The 20286-nt window shown below is 40.3% G+C and overlaps 1 protein-coding gene across 8 annotated transcripts; it reads right to left on the reverse strand.

The window, feature by feature from the left end:
* Nucleotides 1-677: 677 nt before the first annotated feature.
* Nucleotides 678-10206, reverse strand: FXYD5 (FXYD domain containing ion transport regulator 5). Of its 8 annotated transcripts, none has more exons than XM_039325800.1 (11): nt 9971-10206; nt 7929-7986; nt 6813-6941; nt 5607-5693; nt 4408-4476; nt 4026-4118; nt 3821-3868; nt 3550-3588; nt 2339-2413; nt 1239-1287; nt 678-1087 (listed from the first exon to the last, which is right to left on the reverse strand). In XM_039325800.1, the coding sequence occupies exons 1-11, from the start codon at nt 10016-10018 to the stop codon at nt 1063-1065; spliced, it is 720 nt and encodes a 239-aa protein (XP_039181734.1). In that variant the 5' UTR covers nt 10019-10206; the 3' UTR covers nt 678-1062. The 8 variants fall into 8 exon arrangements, with proteins under 8 accessions (XP_039181734.1, XP_039181730.1, XP_039181729.1 ...); XM_039325796.1 differs by lacking the exon at nt 9971-10206 and adding an exon at nt 9036-9294 and having other exon boundaries at nt 3821-3865; XM_039325795.1 differs by lacking the exon at nt 9971-10206 and adding an exon at nt 9036-9290.
* Between the last annotated feature and the right edge of the window lie 10080 nt (nt 10207-20286).

Raw genomic sequence — 20286 nt, forward strand, 5'->3', positions numbered from 1 at the left:
AGACTCCTGAGTGGGAAATAACTCCATATATGATAGACTTGCGGGGCCAGCACATTGTGCAATAAGTTCACGTAGTGTAATAAGATTGTGTGTTGTTGTCACTGTGAATTGTGTCAGGGGGGTGCACGAAGGGAGGCTTAGTCAATCTCATTGTACACATATTATGACAATAAAGGTTGATTTGATTTGATTTGAGAACCGGTTTTCATAGCTAAAGCAATATACAGTACTATGCATTTTCATAAGCCTGATCTCGACTCATATATTTTCTCCTACCTTTTGTAGAGACGGCAGTGCCATAAATCCCAGTTCTAATTCACCCACTGCAGTAAGCAGTGATGTGCTTAATTATGGGTTTATTGAATACATTTTAATTATCTGGGGTTATTCAACATGGATTGCTAACTACGATGGCTGAATTCCCCCCATTATGAGGAACCAAAGCCCAATAAACCAGATTATAGTTTAATATGATGTGTTCACGCAGAGAACTATTTTTTTGTCTCTTATAAAACCTCCTCCCTTTTTCTGAATCTTTCTACCTTGTCATGTAATTTGACAGCTTCCAGATCCCATGATAATAGCTCTGCTGTCATAGCTTCTTTCAGAACAAGGATATGTAAATATAACCGACACCCACACCAGGCCAAAAACAGCACAGAGTCAATGTCAGGAAATTTAGAAGCAACAGACAATGCCAAAAATTTATTGAGAGAACAGAACTTGAGATTTCTTGGCAGAGAATTTGCACAGACCAATTTTGCTAAGCAACCAAGAACAATAGCCATAATTCACATTGCCCTGATCTCCGGCAGGCAAAGAAAGGAACAACGAATTGTGGTTGTGCCAAGGAACTAGTTTAATGTAACAGAAAGATAATTTAGGGAGAGGACAATAGAAATGAACTTATGTTGCAAGATCATAATAAGCACAAATGGAAAGCTCACATGGGAGGAAGATGGTTTTGGGAGAACATCAAACATTTCTTTGCCATAAGAAAGGATACCCCTGGTGGAGCCAAAGCATTCCCAGTAGTCTTTTGAGGCTTCCGGCAAAGAGGTTTCAAGGCAGTGACACAACATATGTTCTGTAAAAGATCAGGAATCAGGATCAGAGTTAATTATGCATGAGAATCGGACATATTTCTCAAGCACAATGCTATTCCTCCATTCCATTTTTCGTGCAATCAAGTGCACCAAAATAAGGGGATAGAATGGGCAACCCAGTAATAGGCTTACCTTGCCTGCTTTTTCCCTCGGCATCGTGGAAATTTCCCATGTTTATCACCTGCAAGAGAAAAGGAAGGAAACAAAGTATTTGAGGAATGCTCTTTCCTAGAATTCAGAACAGAATGGGAAGAGATGGCACGTCATCTGCCTCTAACACTAATGTTTGTGTAGACTAAAGTGCTAGGATTGTGGTTGAGCATATCTGGTAAGCTAGATAGAACCTCCACCATCACCATCACTTTGCCCTAGAGTTGAAGTCCACGAGTCATAAAAGAGCTACCCTTGCCCTAGAGCAGTGGTTCTCAACCTGTGGGTCGGGATCCTATTTGGGGTCGAACGACCATTTCACGGGGGTCGCCAAACAACGCAGTCCACCATTTTCCCCCCTTTTCCTTAGCTGGGCTACTCCCTTTTATTCTATTGGCTTTCAAAAGCCAATAGGAATTGTCCAGGCTGTCTCTGCCCTGCTGAGCCCGCCAAAAGTCCCATTCTGCAAACGGTGCTGCACCAGTTGAGTAGTCCTCGACTTACGACCGGTTGAGTAGTCCTCGGCTTACGACCGGTTGGGGGGGGTCGCGGCATTAAAAAGGTTGAGAACCACTGCCCTAAAGTTTGCCCTATGGTCAAAATAGCAGCCTACATAGCATCTTTAAAGCCAACCAAGGCATTGGATCGCCAAGTCATGGTACAAAAGACTGTGTCCTAACTATGTGCTTCCCAAGGCCTTTCCTGAACATTAAATAAAATTAAATAACATTTAACTCTTTTGATTTCAAATCCACTACCCAGATTTTCTTTGGATGGATAGGCAGCCATAGAAATTGATAGCAAAGTTAAGTGTTAAACGTTGCCATTTTTCTGAAGTACCTCTGATTTGAAACGGCGATATTAATGGTGTGATGTTATTCTCTAGCATTTTCAGTTAGGCAGATAACATTGCTGAGAAAGCCAACACAAGGCCAATGTAATGAACTGATTAATGTTAACCATAATTGTTAAAACTAAACTAGGGTTATATGGTTCTGTTCTTTTATTTCATCCTTCTCTTTCCATCTTTAGTTAATAAGATAAATTTCATTCATTCATTCATTCCAGTCTCTCAGGCTTACAGGTAAGAATGAGAATGCCCAAGATGAAAAGGATGGCAGCAGCTACCAAACCCCACTTGCGCAAGGAGTCATAATCTGAAAGACAAATGGAGAAAGGTCAATAAATTTGGGACATCTGGAACTGAAAAGAGAGCATCCATTGATGTTTAATGGAAGGCACTGCGTTCATACCTGCATTCATACCTGTCTAACTTGCTTCCCAGATCATTCATTTTTTTTCTGGCTTTAGTATTTTGAATCATGAACAAACCAAATAAGCTGGGTTTGCACAATGTGTAAAGCCACCAAAATACCCTCAAATTAAAAAAAAACACCAAACATTGACCATGCTTAAAGCGTTGTGTGAATGTAACCACTAAGTTTCCAGCATATCAGGTTTTAACAAGTGGTATAAATATAACCATTGGGTACATGGGCATCAGAGCACCTGTGAGCCTTCCAATGTGGTCAAACGAGTGCCAGAATCTCTCTCCATTGGTCATCAATATCTGGAGGACCTCAGGTTCCTCATCCCAATACGTGTGTGTGTGTGTGTGTGTGTGTGTGTGTGTATACATACATATATGCATCAGTAATGTGTTAAAAGGTGGCATAGTATATAGAATGCCTAGGAAATCTATAGAATGTGTAACATTTCTAGGCAAAGAATGAAATGTGTTATTTTAATATGCTATATACTTTCCCTAGGCATTGTATATAGTACCTAGGCATTAGGCAGAATGACAAAAACTATTTAAGCAACTTATGAAAAGAGTTATGAAAAGAATTAGTTAGGATTAACCCTAATCCTAACCCTAGCCCTAATCCTTCATTGAAAAAAACATATATGAAAATAAAAGAAGAAATACAAAATAAATCACAGGACTTCCTTACTGAAAGAAACAACAGAAAAAGACCAGTATTGACCTACTTGTTGCAACAAGGAAGGCAAGAGTGGCATTTTAGTGAGGGCATTTTATACTTTGCCGGTTTGCCTTTTGGTGTTGCAAAGAATGCCTAGGAAATGTGTGAAATATTAAGCATTTCATATTTTGACATCCACTTTTTGGCATTCTATAGATTTCGTAGGCATTCTGTAAAATGCTTAATTTCACACGTTGATAGTAACATATACATTTTATTTTAATATTTTTTCCCTCAAGCCATTTTTTTTTTGCAGGAATTTGGAAATCTCCCTTAAAGAATTGGACCTGGTCCAGTTTGAAACTCACCATAAAAGAAGAAATCATTATATTCTTTCATCTCAGCATCTATGGAAAGAGGTGGAAACATATTGATGGGGAAATGTCAGAACTGAAAAACATACTTATATTTACTTCAGCATTTACTTAAGACTGTAGATTTTATTGTTCAATAGATGTTAATATGTTACCTCAGATCTTCATTAATGTTGATAAGAATCTGTCATCTTGGAAACGTTTGCCCAGCATAGCCAACAGTTCAGAAATCTTTAAATCTTTCATAAATAAATTAAAGAAATACCTCTTCTCTTTTCTTGGTCAACAGATGGTAGTTGAGGTGTGGAATCTTCTGGAAAAGATAATGCCAGAGGAAAATTTTACTGTGCCAAGAACATCATCCTTGAACGTTATGTTCCCCTGTGAAAGAGACTTCTGGGATTTTTTGGGTCTGATTTTCAAGGTGTTTCAGAATTTATTTCAAAATTCTTTGTGCTCTTTGGACTCACCTGGAGTGTTCTTGGATTGCACAATGCTTGTGCCGAGAGCCACTGTCACTTCAGCTGGTGTTGTCACTTCAGCTGGTATCACTTCTATAACAGCTCAAGAAAAGAATGCCCTTAGGAAAAAATTGTTATTTTGTGGATTTTCCCTATCCACTATACAGGTTCTTCAACTAAGCATTAAGCAGAGAAAGGGAATCCTTAACCATAATTCCAATATTCAAATATGTTTTTATGTCAGCTCACAAACTGTGACTTAAATCTCATGCTGGGTTTGGACATCAATCAAAACTGTCCTCTTTGATTGGTTTAATTGGATGACAGCTGCCAATAGGAACAAGTGAACTACGTGGACTAAACATATAACAATGTACACAATATCACATACCATTTGTTGATACATTCTCTTGCAGAAAAGTTAGATTTTCTGCATTATGACTTTCATTCGCTAACACCCCTGTCATAGAAAAACAAAGCATAGAAAGGAAAAATGTATTAAATAGATGAATTTCTCTCTCACCCTAAGGTTACATTTCAACTGAGGGTTAAATGTCCACCTCCACCCAGTTGCCCTGACTCTACCTCAAATTAAGGGATTACAAGTTCATAAAAAGGGAGGTTTTTTTAATGAATACAAATGATCCAGTGATCATTTCAAACAATGAATAATAACTATATAGCTCTGGGTTGAAATGTTTGGTTCATGGTGTTCTCCAAGACTTTTTTTTCCCCCTGCAGACATTTTATTACCAGGCTAGATAACATCAGCCCTGTGATGGGAAAATGGAGTTTGCTGACTCTTTAACCCCACAATATTCTTCAAAGAATTGGTTTGCCATTGCTTGCTGAGAGGGAGGGACTGGCTCATGTCACCCAGCTGGCTTCATGCCTAAAGCAGGCCTAGAACTCCCAGTCTCCCAGTTTCTATAGTCTGCTGCCTTAACCACTATACCAAACAGGCTCTCTGTATGATGATGTTACCTAGCCTGGTAATGAGGAAAGAGACAAACTCAGAGAACACCAAGTGTTTCATTAAATCATGAAAGTATTTGCATTAAATCATAAAGTAAAATATGTCCTCTCCATACATGAGAACTTAGCAGTTCACTCATCCCCCTATCACTATGTCTAGATCCATTTACCAACTCAGATGCTTTGGAGACTTTAATAATTGTGTCACAAACCTATCTGGGAAGCAGAAATATGGGGAGAAGAATGCTAAGGGAAAAAAAAGAACGAATCACTTTACAGCAGATTCATTTCTTTTTAAAATTAATTCTCCAATCTCAAGAATCTTAACCCCCTGGCTTTCAAAAAGTGTTATGCATTGGACTCAATGACAGCTCCAAATTGCGCTCAAATGTTCCATTATATGGCATAAACTATATGCTCAGCAAGATTTTAAAGGAATGAAACAGCATCTTAAGGAAATTAGCCCTTTTGTCCGATCAATTAGTTCTCTTCTAAAAATACATCTTCAGGGAAGCAAAACAATCTAGGAATAGGAAATGTATACTTAATTAGACACAAATGCTAGCTTAGCTGAGTAAGATTGGCTATTGCCAGCTATTTTGGTAAGAGACTTACCCACGGTACTCAGCAAAAATTCTGTTGTGGTTTGAATTCCTTCAGCATCTTCTTCCTTCTGAACTGTCAAAGTTGGACTACCTGAAACTGAATCAAGATGGAGACAGCTTAATATCCTTTTTCTGTCTGACTCTCCAACTGTTTTGGGGTATATCTTCATCTTTTCTCCAAATTGTTCAGAACAGTGCTTACTTCCCTTTTTATTCTTATCACATCCTTGAGCAATGTTTCTCAACCTTGGCAATTTTAAGACATATGGATTCCAACTCCAGGTGTGTGGACTTCAACTCCTAGAAATTCTGGGAGTTGAAGTCCACATGTCTTAAAGTTGACAAGGTTGAGAAACATTGTCCTTGAGTAACAGATTGAGTTGAGATAAAAAGAAAAGAGAGGGAAATCAAACTCTCCAGAGGTCACCAAAGTTGAACAGGGAAACAAATTGAATTCACTTCAATCTGATGACCTAAAGGCAGTTACTTCCAAGATTGTTCCTTCCTCAGATGTCATCACTAATTTCTGTCATAGTGATTTACAGCATGTAGATTGCATTGCATCATCCAGCTATCAGTGAAGTGACATAAAACCTGTCTACATTACTGTTAGTTTGGCAAAACAATAGTTGAAGTACTCCAGAAGATGCCATAAATTTCTAGAGTGGTGATGACCTGGGTGGCGCCTAACATGGTTTGCTAGGAGAAAGTTTCTAAAGTGATCCTGCCAATTACCAATACCTTCCATCAATTTATAGCAAAACAGGATATAAATAAAACTAGATATATAAAATGCAACCATAAAAAACATAGCTTAAACTCAACACCACCTTGAATGAAAGAACAAATGGAAACCACCAATGAACAGAGCTGTCATTGGAAAAGTAAGATCTTGCAGCCAGGCACGGGAGATTTTAATACTGAAAGTGATAAGGAGGGTGCTCCAGCCTGAATAGGAGACATGGGTTAGAAAAAGATTTCTCATGGGTTGAAGATAGCCCAAGGTCCCATAGGCTCCTCACCAATACTCTAGTCCAGGGCTGTCCAATCTTAGCAACTTTAGGACCTGTGGACTTCAGCTCCCAGAATTACTCAGGAAGCAGATTCACTTAACTGTGGCAAGAAAGGTTGTAAAATGGGACAAACTCACTTAACAACTACCTTGGTTAGTAAACAGAAATTTTGAACTCAATTTTGGTCATAAGTCAAGGACTACCTGTACAATTATTTGATGCCAGGATGGTCATCCTTCCTTCATAACATGTCCCATACTCCCTTCTTCTTCTTCTCATCCTTTGTAGTAAGCTTATGATCCCAAGTTGGGTACATTTCCTCATCTTTCTTTCTGCCAGCAGTTTGCAAATATTTAAAAATAATTTTTAAAAAGACAATCTGGCTCTCAGCTTTGCAATGCATGCAAGAAAAGATGTGAAATTGTCACTATGGGTTTTTTTAAAAAAAATAAATATGGAAAATGCCAGCATATGTTTTGGCTTGTTTAAAGAGAATTAATTTTCATCTCAAGAATAAAATTAATCACAATATTTTTTTAGCTCAATCCTCCAGATATCTTCCTTCCCACCTCTTCTGGGTATTAAAGCAAAAAGGGAAAACAGGAGGTGATAAAAGGGGATCCCCTGCATTGTTTTTTTTTTTTGTTCCTCTCCCCATCTTAATTTATCTGAATGCATCTTTATAAATTACATACACCATCAAAAATTGTCCCACGCTAGCTGCAAATTATATTGACTAGGACCAAGGATAAATCAGTGGGTAACTTCCAGATAAATAAGTATTTCTCTGTGAATTTAAGAAAAGCACAACAACAAAAAAGCCCAGTACTACAATTAAGTAAAAAGGATCTTTTAGAATCTCTGATCTGTATAAGAACTGCATGGATATGGACTGAATTGCTGTCATAATGCCAGTAAGCAAACACACCAACTAAGAGATGCAAAATTAAACTACGGGATCTTTTTCTTACATTGTGGAGGGTGGGAGAGCTATACTCTGCTTGACAGTTGGTCATTCCTGCTGGGATGCAGATAAAATGGCTTTAGGAAGTATAAATAACTGACCTTTGGATCACCCAGGTAATCTCAGGCTCTAAGCTGTAAGGCTTTGCTAGGTTTTCCTGTAACTCTTGAAAGATTCCCATGCATCAGATAGCATGAAAGGTCGACAGTCATAGGAAATGTTATTTACTAAATTATTATGCTGTTCATTTCACTGTAGAGTGAAATAAATGAACAAAACTCATTTCTGGTCACTACTGTGGAGATGAGGGGACACACATATCTAGACAGATGTCAAAAAATAGCTAGCTTCTTACCTTGTGAGACTACAGGAACTGTGAGATTTGCAAGGGCAAGTAGGGCAAAAAAAATGAGCTGGGGAAAAAAGCAGAATTATGAATCAACTGTGATGTATTTTCTAACTCTGTCCCATGATTCCACCCCTGAATCACCACATAATCAACCCAGATTTATCAATAAAACCAATATGGGGCAAGTTACAGTTATAAATCAAGTGCAGATCCCACCTATGTCACAGAGTAGGCAACTGCCTTAGTACAGGATTCTCTAGACATAATTTATGGGAGTCATACATTTTAGTTTGTCCATATTCAGAATAGCAGATGCTAAGATAAAGAATGTTAATGGCTTTAGAGTGGTGGGAATACACTGTCTTGTTCCTCATCTGCAGATATTTCTGTGTTTAAAGAAAGATCTTTTTTCAATATTATGAAAACTTCCCAGATTTTCAGAATGGGCCCATATTCCATTAATTTACCAGTTGTTTTTAAAATTAGCTTGGATTAAACAATATGCGATCAACCTATTTTCTCTATGCACATTTACTAATTCCAATATGCGAAAATAAGTGAAATCAAAAATTGGATCGTATATTTATCATTTCTGTAATGAACCAGCAAAATCTAATTCTTCTCATCTATTTAAACAACAGTCTTTTTTTAAAAATGGAATCAAATTCATCCTTTAAGCCAACAAATGAGTGGCATTTCTTTCTAATTGTTTCTGAATGCTTACCAACGTGGCACCCATGAATGAAAAAAACCGAAATGTTTTCTTAACAAAAACACCTCAATCTAGAAGTCCATCCAAACCCTTACATTGATAGACTCACATGGAGAGAAAATATTTTCCCATCAGAATATAGATAATTCAAATATTCCCTCCCTTTTTTAGCACTGTGTTGCAGTGCGCTAAACACAAACAAAACTTCCTAATGCCTAATCACATAAATCTGACATTTAGAAAGCAAATAATAGAACAGGGTTGGGAGAACAACATTTGTACACTCACACTCACACACTCACAAAATTCCTACCCTACATGTTGCATGATTCTATCTTAAGTGACCGCTTCACAACCTAACAGGCATTTCTGGTTTGTTCAAAAGCTCTGACGAAGCTCACAGTCCCATGTCGATCCAAGTCTCCTGAGCTGGAAAAATACTGACATTTCCAGTCAGTGGAACAGTTCCTCCTTTCACTGAGACGGCTGAGGATATTGCAGTTTGCTGGAGGAAAAACTCCCCAAAACGTCTGTGCCATAGTACTGCCGTCTGCAAAGGCCATTTGGCGTTGTCAGCCAGCCAAAGTCCTCATCACAAAAGACCGTTGGGGTTGACAGAAACCTAGTGTGGCCTCTCACTTCTGCATCATAAGGCTGGGTGGATTTGCTAAACCCTCTCCTACGGGATTCCTGCCAATCTACTGTAGCCTACACATCCCTGAAATTTAACTATCCCCTTCCTGACTGTTAGCTTTGTAACCGAGAAGGCAAAATGACTTTTCTCTGTTCTTATTTGTTTTCTCAATAGTATATACACAAACACGCACACACATACACAGCAGCAGTTCTGAAGTTCTAAACTGCTCTAACTCTGAAGCCTAAAGTTTTGGAATCTACTGTTACAGCTAAACTGTTACACTCTCTCTCCCCATCATTAACTATAACACAAAGTTCTCATTTCTTGTATGAAAAAAAACTTCCTGCGAGCAAACCGAAAGAGTGAAAAAGGCATTTCAAGGGCCAACAAAAGTGGGGAGAAATGCATCTCACTGTGCTTTTCTATCTGTCTTCTGGCTTACAACTCTGCTTTTCTGCTTACCACTGACCTTCCATCTCTTCCCAAGATTTTCTGGACAGGACATGTGGTTTTCATTTACTGCCACTACCTCCCTCCCCCCCCCGCCACCTCTTTTATCCAGAGTCAGGTTCTTCAACCCAAAGAGTTAACTTCCAGCAAAGAATTTCCCAGCTAGCACATTGTTCCAGAGGCAGGAAACCGATGGACGGGGGCTGTCAGTTATCGTTAGAAAGAAAACTGGGAATAGGGGTCGCTCACCTTCATGGCGGCTGCTTCACAGCCTTTGGAGTGTGGCATGTTGAGCATCTGGAAGGAAAGGAAAGGCCGCACCAATCATTTCCTCTTCTTGCCACTTCCTGGACCCGGAGAGTGGGTGTGTGAGTCACAAGGCACGTGCTCCGACATTTCTAAGTGTGTGGGGTATGTATATACAAAGACCAGCAGCATACATGTGCAGTATGTGCCTTTCAGAAGGCACCAGTGCCTTGGCCGGAAAGACAAGCCTTCTCTGTTCAAGACAATTCACGCTAATCCAATCTCAGGCTGCTCATCAGAGGAGAACAAAGGCAATCTGGTTTTTCTTCACTGTTTCTCTGCAGGGCTGAGCGAGTGGCAGAAAAGTGGCCTGGTTCTTCCGCAACATTGATGGGTTCAAATGGGCACTGTGATGCAGTGCAAGAACACTGAAAAAACTCTTTTCAAGGAGCAGGTTGGTGAGGCAAACTAAACCAGAACTAAACTGATGATCAGAACCACCAAGTGGTACGTACGTACTTAACAAATTTATATAGCCTTCCCGACTCACATGCAGTGACCAGGCAATGTGTAACATTAAAAATCCAGAGTTAAAAATCTACACCCCCGTGGCAGTAGCAACAAAACCAGACAAGTCACTTGATCAGGTCTGAATGGGGCCCAAAGCACACAGGGAAAGCTGTCTTCAAGACCTTGTTATAACACCCATTCTTGACTTTTTGCAAAATGGGTATGGAAAGCTTTGTTGGATAGAAGACAGAAAGTGTAATTCAGGAAGTGTTTCAAGGCAGGTGGGTCCAGACTTTTTTTTTTAAATATATTTTTATTAATTTTTTATAATCACAAGTGCTTAAAATATTATCAGCAACATATTGTCTGGGCTTCAATGTCTAGTTTTCTAATACATATTCAGTTTCTTTCTCTCTACCTCGTTTTTCTAGCCAATTATAAAAAGTATCCCATGTTCTAAAATAAACTGAGTCTTCTTTCTCTTTCATTTTCAATGTCAATCTATCCATTTCTGCACACTCTTAATATTTTTTTAAATTAACACTTCCTCCGCTGGTAAGTCTTCATTTTTCCAGTATTGAGCGAATACAATTCTTGCTGCAGTTAGTATATGTAAAATTAAATATATACACTCTCACAATTACCTACGATTATGCCTAACAAAAATAATTCTGGCTTAAACTCTATATGGTTTTTTTTTTTGTCATTTTCTCTAGTCATGTATGTATTCAAGGCAGGTGGGTCCAGACTTAAAGGAGAGCTTTAAGACATTTTAATCAAGGGCATCCAAATTCTGACCTCAGGGCCACACAAGGGAAATAATTTTCGGAACTATATTTCATTAATATAAATTTAATGGAGTTTAGTTTTGTCCTAGAAATCGCCTATGCCCTTGTCCTGGCTGGTGTGGCCTTCAAACTGAAACAAGTGGTACATTTATGTTGCATATCCTATTTGCAAACGTTTTGTGAAAACCAGATCAGGCTGGCCCGACCATTAGGCAAAGTGAAAGAGCTGTCTCAGGTAGGAGATTTTAGACGAAGGGGGGAAAGCAGATCCCAATTTGCTTTTCGGTATTTGATACTGTTTTTTCCTGCTGTGGATGTGGAAAGATAGTTGCTCGATTCTTTTCTTTGTTCCTTTGTTCCTTTCTTCCATCCCCAAACTATTGGGCACCGTTCACTTTGATTCTGGCTGACCTCAGAAATGGAGTTTTGTGTCACATGTTCCGACTAATGAAGCACTTCAAAGAACTTTCAGGCATGTTTCCTAAAGTCTTTATTTGCAGAGCTACAAATTATGCCGGTCACCATTGGACTAATTGATGCCAGAATCTGAACTTCCGGTCGCTGGCATCAAGCTTTCCTTGCTCAACCCCTCCCTTCTCATGCAGTCACAGGTCACATTATCCAATTAGTGAGAAGGTCAAACGTTTACTTCCTCTTTCTTTCCCGGGCTTTTTCCCCGCTCAGTCTAAGCTAAGTATTAACCCAATAAATGCCAGACAGTTTTGCATATTGTCAAAGCAAGAATATACAGTATTTGCAGCATTGACATTTTGCTATAGGAAACCAATATTGATTGTGGTTTTTTCCCTACCAGCTCAAAAAAAGGCCCCAAATTTCATTTGTTTTCTTCCTAAGAAATTGCTTTTGTGAATGAAATATCTGAGTTAGATAATATAGTTCTGTTTGTCCGTTCTGCTAAGCTATGATAGGGCTCAGCACCACAAATCACCCATTTGAGGCTAGAATTATATGTGATCCAGATGACTATGGTTCATTTAAAAGTGATGGTGCATGGTGATTCCCCTGACCAAGTATTGACTGTATCAAGGGCGCACAATTTAAGTGAGTTCCATCACACAGAATTAGAAGACTATGCACTGAAAGTGGGTAAGATCAAGAGTTAAAGAAAGCAGGATCACTGAGCAATTTTTTTTAAAAAATAACATGAAAAAATGAGAGGGTATTTATTCCCTGCAGACCTACAGTCTGCATTTTAAATGTCATAACTTTGGGCACCAATATAGTATTCTTTTGAGAATCTTTTGAAACCATCTCATGGTTAATGGCCACTGCAATGTGGCAGCACCTGTCATTTCTTGTGTTATGGATGGCAATGTTTTTGAATCTGTCTCAAATCTGCTGCGGGTATCAGATATCCAATAGGGCATACCTATCAGCAAATAATCAAAAATGTTTCTACAGCAGCAAGTCTAGAATGAATCCACAATTGGATGATATTTTTACTAGGATAGCCCTGCATGTCACAAGAGCTTCCAAACTCTTAATCCAATTGTTTTGTACAAAAAAACAGGAGTGGAAAATAAGATTGTTTTAAATACATAATTTTAAAACAAAACAACATGCACAAAAAATTCCTCCAATCCCTCCAACTTCCCGATGTATATCTCTGAATAGCAAAACATGTCTATTTATAGCCATCAGGGCAATTGTACAATATCCATTGGCTCAGTGATGGGATTCAGCTGGCTCGCACCAGTTCGGTAGAACCAATAGCTAAATTTTATTGAGTTCGGAGAACCGGCTGAATGCACACCACTTCCGGAAGTCCATTCTAGGCCTCGGAGGCCTGGAGACCTCCCAGGCATAGAACAACCTGCTGGAAGTATGTGGATGCCACTTCCAGAAGTCTGTTCGAGGCCTCAGAGGCCCAGGCCTGCATCCACGCAGAGAACCAGTTGTTCAAGGATTTGAATCCCACCAATGCATTGGCTGCACAGTAAAGTATTAAGAGGCTAAATGTTTCCTTCCATAGAATGGAAGTTTTAATAGGAGCTGTCATCCATTTCCCCGCACAAGACACTTCACTCATCTTGTTGTGCCACTGCGCCCTCTGCTGCTCTTTCAACCAGCAAGTAAATGTCGGAATGGGACAATTGATCGTGGTCACGTTTTCGCATCCATTTCAGTAAGTAAGTAAGTAAGTAAGTAGTAAGTCTCCCTAGATGAATTGGCTATGATCACAGGGCCAATGAGCTTTCTGGTTCTAAGAACCGTCTCCATGGCCAAATTATGCCAGGCAAAATACCTAACAAAATCTATTGTCCATCAACAGCTCACCTAATGTTAAAATGGGCCATTGAGCTACTTTCTAGTTCTAAGAACCGTTGCCATGCCCAAAGCTACGCCAGGCAAGAAAATCTATAAAATCTAGTATGTCAACAGCCACACCTAGCATTAAAATGAGCCATTGAACTCCTCTTTCGGATTCTAAGAGCCATCGCCATGGCCAAGGTTACGCCAGACAAGCAAACTATAAAATCTAATATCACCCAACAGCCACACCTAGCATTAAAATGGGATGTTGAGCTCTACTTTCCGGTTCTAAGAACCAATGCCATGGCCAAAGTAATGCTAGGCAAGCAAACTATAAAATCTAGTATAAGTCAATAGCCACAGCTAGCATTAAATTGGGCCATTAAGCTCTAGTTTCTGGTTCTAAGAACCATCGTCATAACCAAGATTACGCCAGGCAAGCAAACTATAAAATCTAGTATAAGTCAACAGCCACACCTAGCATTAAATTGGGCAGTTGAGCTCTTCTTTCTGGTTCTAAGAACCATCACCATGACCAAAGTTATGCCAGGGAAGCAAACTATAAAATGCATCCCCAGGTTTACTTTTGGTGCTAAGAAGTCTGACTGGTACTGTACTGGCACTGATGGTGGGAGGGAGGTCATCCAAAAGGACTCCCTTCCAGTCGGAGTACTGAGGGTACTCAGGTACTGGAGGAGGCTTGTAGCTAAGTGCTCTTGACTCCTCCAGGGTGATTCGCCCTCACTGGTCTCTCAGGGACTGAAAGGGTTACCTAGTGGAGCCCCAGAGAGGTCATCCAGTGTGAGTCTCCCAGGGTGTGTGTGTGTGTGTGTGTGTGTGTGTGTGTGTGTGTGTGTGTGCAGTGATTGAATGAGACAGGGAGCAGCTGATTCCCAGGCTCATTCAGTCTGAGTGTCAGAGACTGGAAGCTCAGGGATTGAACGACCTCCAATGTAGGGGCATCATCCGCATCTCCACGCTGTGTTGGTATGGAGAATGCTTGTGGGGCCTTCTCTGGTTCTAAGAATCACAACTAATGGCTGAGATTAACTCAGATTTGATATTGTTTTAGATACATTTGTCTCATATATTGCCTATTGTTTTTGCCATTAGCTTTTTGGTTTTTTTACAAAACTTTGCTAAAGCAAGCCTTAAGATAAGCTTAGCAAGGTCCAAACATTTTTGTAGAAATAAACCACATGTTGCCAACAGTATCTGTCAGGCTTCTTAGCTAAATGTGTGTATAATGAAACTGACTTACCTTTGATGTCTTCAGTTTTGATTGATGCCACATGAGTGCCACAAATCTTCTCCTTCACTGTATATGGCGTCATATTAAAATGCATCACCAGGTTTACTTTTGGTGCTAAGAAGACTGACTGGTACTGTACTGGCACTGATGGTGGGAGGAAGGTCATCCAAAAGGACTCCCTCCCAGTCGGAGTACTGAGGGTACTCAGGTACTGGAGGAGGCTTGTAGCTGAGTGCTCTTGACTCCTCCAGGGTGATTTACCATCACTGCTCACTCAGGGACTGAAAGGGTCACCCAGTGGAGCCCCAGAAAGGGTGTCCGGTGTGATTCTCCCAAGGTGTTTGTGTGTGCAGAGACAGGGAGCAGCTGACTCCCAAGCTCATTCAGTCTGAGTTTCAGAGACTGGAAGCTCAGGGATTGAACGACCTCCAATTTAGGGGCATCACCCCCATCTCCACGCTGTGTTGGTATGGAAAATGCTTGTGGGGCCTTCTCTGGTTCTAAGAATCACAAGCAATGGCTAAAATTAACTCAGGTTAGAAATTGTTTTAGATACATTTGTCTCATATATTGCCTACTGTTTTTGCCATCATTAGTTTTTATGCTGTTTTTTGCAAAACTTCGCTAAATCAAGCCTTAAGGTAAGCTTAGCAAGGTCCAAATGTTTTTGTAGTAATAAACCACATGTTGGTAACAATACCTGTCAGGCTTCTTGGCTAAATGTGTGTATAATGAAACTGACTTATCTTTGATGTCTTCAGTTTTGACTGATGCCACGCAGTGAGTGCCTCTGAAATAAAAAAAAAACCAACATCACCAAATGTCCACCTGTTGTTCAAAGACTAGAAAGCCAATTCAGCAATTTTATGAAAGGGCTTTTATGTTCTTTATCCTAGGAATGAAAGAAGCAAGATATAATGAATCAAAATGTTATGCCCTTGAGAATACCCTCAAACTACAGGTTTCTACTGTTCCCTAAGATATGACCTCCAGTCGCAGGAGTTCCTCTTACCCTCCAGGAATAGAAAGGCATCCCTAAAATTGCCTCAGGCCCTGAGAATTTACTTTCCTGCAATAAAGTCAGTTAACTTTTAGTTAAATTTTGCCTTTATTTCCTTGAAGTAGTTAGTCTCCTACATGTTTTGCTTTAAGGACTTGAGCCTTGACTGGAATTATCTCAGGTCCCTAGAATAGACTTTATTCCCCAGAGCAAGGTCAGTCCCTGGACTTGAAGTAATTTTTGGTTAACTTTTGCCTTAGCTGAAGTAGCTAGTCCTCTACATATTTTTGCTTTTTTTTAGTTTAGAGTAGAACAGACAATGGAAGGCAGGGGAGAATAGCATTGGCATAGCATACCATTAGCATAGCATAGACTTTATTGGTCAAGTGTGATCAGCCACACAAGAAATTTGTTTTAAGAACTTGAACCTTGGCTAAAATTACATCAGGTCCCAAGAATTCACTTTATTCCAGAGAGCAAGGTCAGCTCCTGAGGTAATTTTACCTTTAAAAGTATGTTTAAATCTGACTCACTGTGGTGGTTTGATCCTTTTTAACAGGACATGGCTGAGATTACCTCAGGTTCTATCAGTATTTTACTCTAAGAACTTAGACTTTGGCTAAAATTACCTCAAACCTCAAGAGTTGATTTTATTTCAAGAAAGTAAGGTCAACTCATGTAATTTAAAGTAATTTAACTTTTGCCTTTAGTTACTTGAAGTAGCTAGTCCTCTACCTGTTTCGTTTCTTTTAAGAACTTGAACCTTGTCTAAAATTTCCTCAGGTCCCAAGAATTGACTTTATTCCAGAAAATAAGGTCAACTGCATTGAATTGGACTGGACTGAAGCAATATTGCCTTTAAGCTAATTTTAACCTATCCATCTGTGCTAGTTTAGCCCTTTTAACTCCACCTGGCTAAAATTGCCTCAGTTTTATTCCTAAGCTAATTTTAACTCTTATTCACCTGTGGTGGTTTGGTTCTTTTAACAGGACCTGGCTGAGATTACCTCAGACTCCACCAATATATTACTCCTAAAAGCTTGAGCCTTGGCTAAAATTACTCAGGACCCAGAAATTTGCCTTATTCCCTGAGGGAAACCACTTCGTTGGGACTGAGATAACTCACCATAGTTGAGCTATGGTATTGGAGTCTGTCAGAATCCAATTATATTTCATTTCTAGTTATCGACTTTGGAAAACCCCATTTCTGCCTCTCTGGATTCTGTCATACGATGAAGGGGAAGGGGGGGTGAACAAAGGGGATTTATGGCCCTCACTTCCTTCGGAACAACTTCAAAGGGGACTGAATGTGGATACCACCAAAAGGACTAACCATAACAATGGGGCCATCAGCTTTCATCTACTCCCCTCTGAAGTCTCCCTTCCACCGGCAGTGAGGAAAAAGGGGTTGGAAATGTAACACCTGGGATTGTCACTGGAAGGATGGTGGGGTGGGGTGGGTTGTTGGGAATCCCTTAAAACCTTGAACCATAGGGCTTGGCCCCCAAGTCCTGTCTAGAACGCCTGCAACCATTTTCTCTTAATAAAGATGCCTTGTTATGGTTCTGGCTAATGAAACACTTCAAAGAACTTCCAGGCATATTTTCCTAAAAGTCATTTATTGTTACAAAATGTCGGCAAAGGCATAATGGAGGTATGCCAAGATCTAAATTCTCTTCCTGTGAGCAATTAAATTATCAGCATGTTCCCTCCCCCAAATTAGCTGTCATATATCATGTTATCCAATTAGTATGAAGGTCAAAGTTTTCCTTCCTCTCTCTTTCCCTTTAACCTCTTCTGCTCTGCATTAACTCTAAAAATACCAGACAGTTCTGCATATTGTCAAATCAAGAATATATAGTATTTGCAGCGTTGACATGCCTGTTGGAAGAAATATTCCAAGAGTTCTATCTTCTTAAGATGCAAAGTGGCATTGACTCAGCCACGACTGGCATTTTACTCCTAATATACACCGTAGTTAAAATTACCACAGGTGCTATCCTTACTCCCCAAAAATATATTATTAATTACCGCCCCTCCATACCTCACAAGATCTAAGAGTCTCAGTTAGAATTACCTCACAACGCAAGAGGCTATGTACCGGTCTAAGGTGCGAAGTCTTCGGCTATGGAGGCACAGTTAGGAGAGATTTTTCGCTCTCCCGCACCCCGCAGCAGCATCTCTTTTGAGGACCAAGAGACGCAGTAGGAGCAGCGTCTGCTGCTTCTGCAACGCGCTCGCTCTTTTGCCTCCATCTGAGAAGCCTGCCCACTTTTTAAATGGTCCCTATCCCTCAAGGAGGGGAAAGAAAGGCCGCCCAGCTAATCAGATGGATAGGTTTTAAAAGAAGCCAATCATAGCTGAGAAGAAGGGCCGGGAGGCGGTCCGAGAGAGTTCGGCGGGAAGCGGCTCATCATGGACAGGTGTGCCACGGCCGCACAGGTGAGGGTGATTGGAGGCACGTGTAATGCACATGTGCTGCCTTCTCCTCTAGGCTTCGCCCCACCTGGGGGCCCTTTGCATTATCAATCCCATCCGTCAGCTGCCATCACCCCTTTTGCCTGAGAGGCCGGGATAATGTTAGCTTTTCTTCGGTTGGAGGCTGCCTTCCCCTCCCTCCCGCCCCTCCCCCGGTGCAAAGGTCTAGTTTTTAAATTATCTCTATTATCTCTGCAGAGATGCTTTGAGGATTGAGAAATCAGAATGACACTAGGGCTTATACTGGCGATGCTTTGGATTACAAGTCCCATAAGCCACCTTCAAGGTGGGGGTGTCCCTTCTTGCAACAGAGAGCAAGAAATTGAACAGGTTGCCCCCCTCAAAATACTCATTGTTTAAAGAAAATCTGAAAATTTAATAAATAAAAAAATAAAATTATGATGATACACACACACAGTATAGGAAATGCTTTGGACTACGGGTCCCATTAGTTAGCTTTGCAGGGTGGGGGCTGATGGGGATTATCTCTTTTGCAATAGATTGCCCCTCTAGTTGTTGGGTCCTCTCCACCTAAAATTCAAGCCTATGTTTTTTTACTGTGTTTTTGTGTTTTGCTTGCACCTTTCCCACCGTGTTACAATCTTGCCAAGCAGCCCTTGATTTTATTTTCATGTGCAAATATTGAATTTATTTTTTTCCAGTTTTTTTTAAAGAGGATTCCAGGACTGGTTTTCTTTGGTGTGTTTTCTAAGAATTCTTCTTAAAGGATACAGACTGAGGAGTTTTTCATACATGATGTCTTAGCCCCCTGAAAGTGAAAGAAATTGACCCAAATTCGAAACTGTTTCCTCCTTTCTCCATTACAGGAACTCTACCATCCCCCCCCCATCTCCAGTTAAATGTTTTCAAAGGGGGTGCTTGTCCAAAAGTGCAAAATAAATAAATGGCTATCTTGGTTGAGTAGAAACACAACCAAGACAGCCATTTATTATTTTGTACTTTATTCATGATTTAAATGTGGTTTATGGAACTAGCCAGATTTTCTGTCCTTGAATGACAATGAACTATAAATTACCCATATGGCCTACTTTCACAGAGCACCCTGAGTTAGAAGTGAGTGACTGATTCCTTGTGTTGGGCAAACCCACTTAGGTATTGACAAAATCAGCTGCTTTCTGTGTCATGGGTTAGAATAAAGTTGCAATGGTGAAACTCATCTTTTGGATATAGCACCTCTATAGACTTCAGTACTCCTTGCCAATGGATATGGTAGCAGGGTCTGCCAGGGGTTATAATCCAGCAACACCTGTGAGCACAGTATGTTCCTGTACATGATGAAATGTTACATGTATATTTTTTTCCTTGTTAACTTCATAATTCCTCTGGTGCTGCATAAAAGGGATCTCACAATCTGATAAACCCAGAAAAAATCTTCCTTCCTTCAGGTTTTAGACATCATTTTTTGGCTTGCTTGATTGCAGAAGAGATAGAACATCTAGAACAGTAGTTCTCAAGCTTTTTATACGGCACCCCGGTCATAAGCAGGCAGCGCGCATGCGTGGCACCGCCCCCTGCGCGCCCCCCTGCGCAGCGTGCATGCACGGTGCCACCCCCTGCATGGCACGTATGCGCAGCGGCGCCCCATGCACCACCTCCTGCGCGGCACACATGCGCGGCGGCGCGCATGCGCTGGCTGACAAAAAATGGCGGATCACGTTGTTTGGCGACCCCCCGTGAAATGGTCGTTTGACCCCAAATGGGGTTGCGACCCACAGGTTGAGAACCGCTGATCTAGAAAATAACTTGGAGATAGAACACTGGCAAAACAAACAGCCTGATTTGCTAGAGCAGATCCAGCAACAAGAGGAGCAGAATAAATCTTTAAAAGAGAAGCAAGAACAGCAGAAATAAAGTTATAAAGACTTGGAGACTGAGCTGGAAACCAAAAATGAGTTGATAAGGTAATGTGTAAGGGTGTTAGGCAACTATAGATTTCTTTTCTAAGGTTATAGGCTGTTTTCTGACGTAAATATGAAGTTGAATTCCATATATGATG

Source organism: Crotalus tigris, unplaced genomic scaffold, assembly GCF_016545835.1.
Source record: "Crotalus tigris isolate CLP2741 ecotype Arizona unplaced genomic scaffold, ASM1654583v1 scf7180000024338.4412243, whole genome shotgun sequence".
In the NCBI taxonomy this organism is placed as follows: Eukaryota; Metazoa; Chordata; class Lepidosauria; order Squamata; family Viperidae; genus Crotalus; species Crotalus tigris.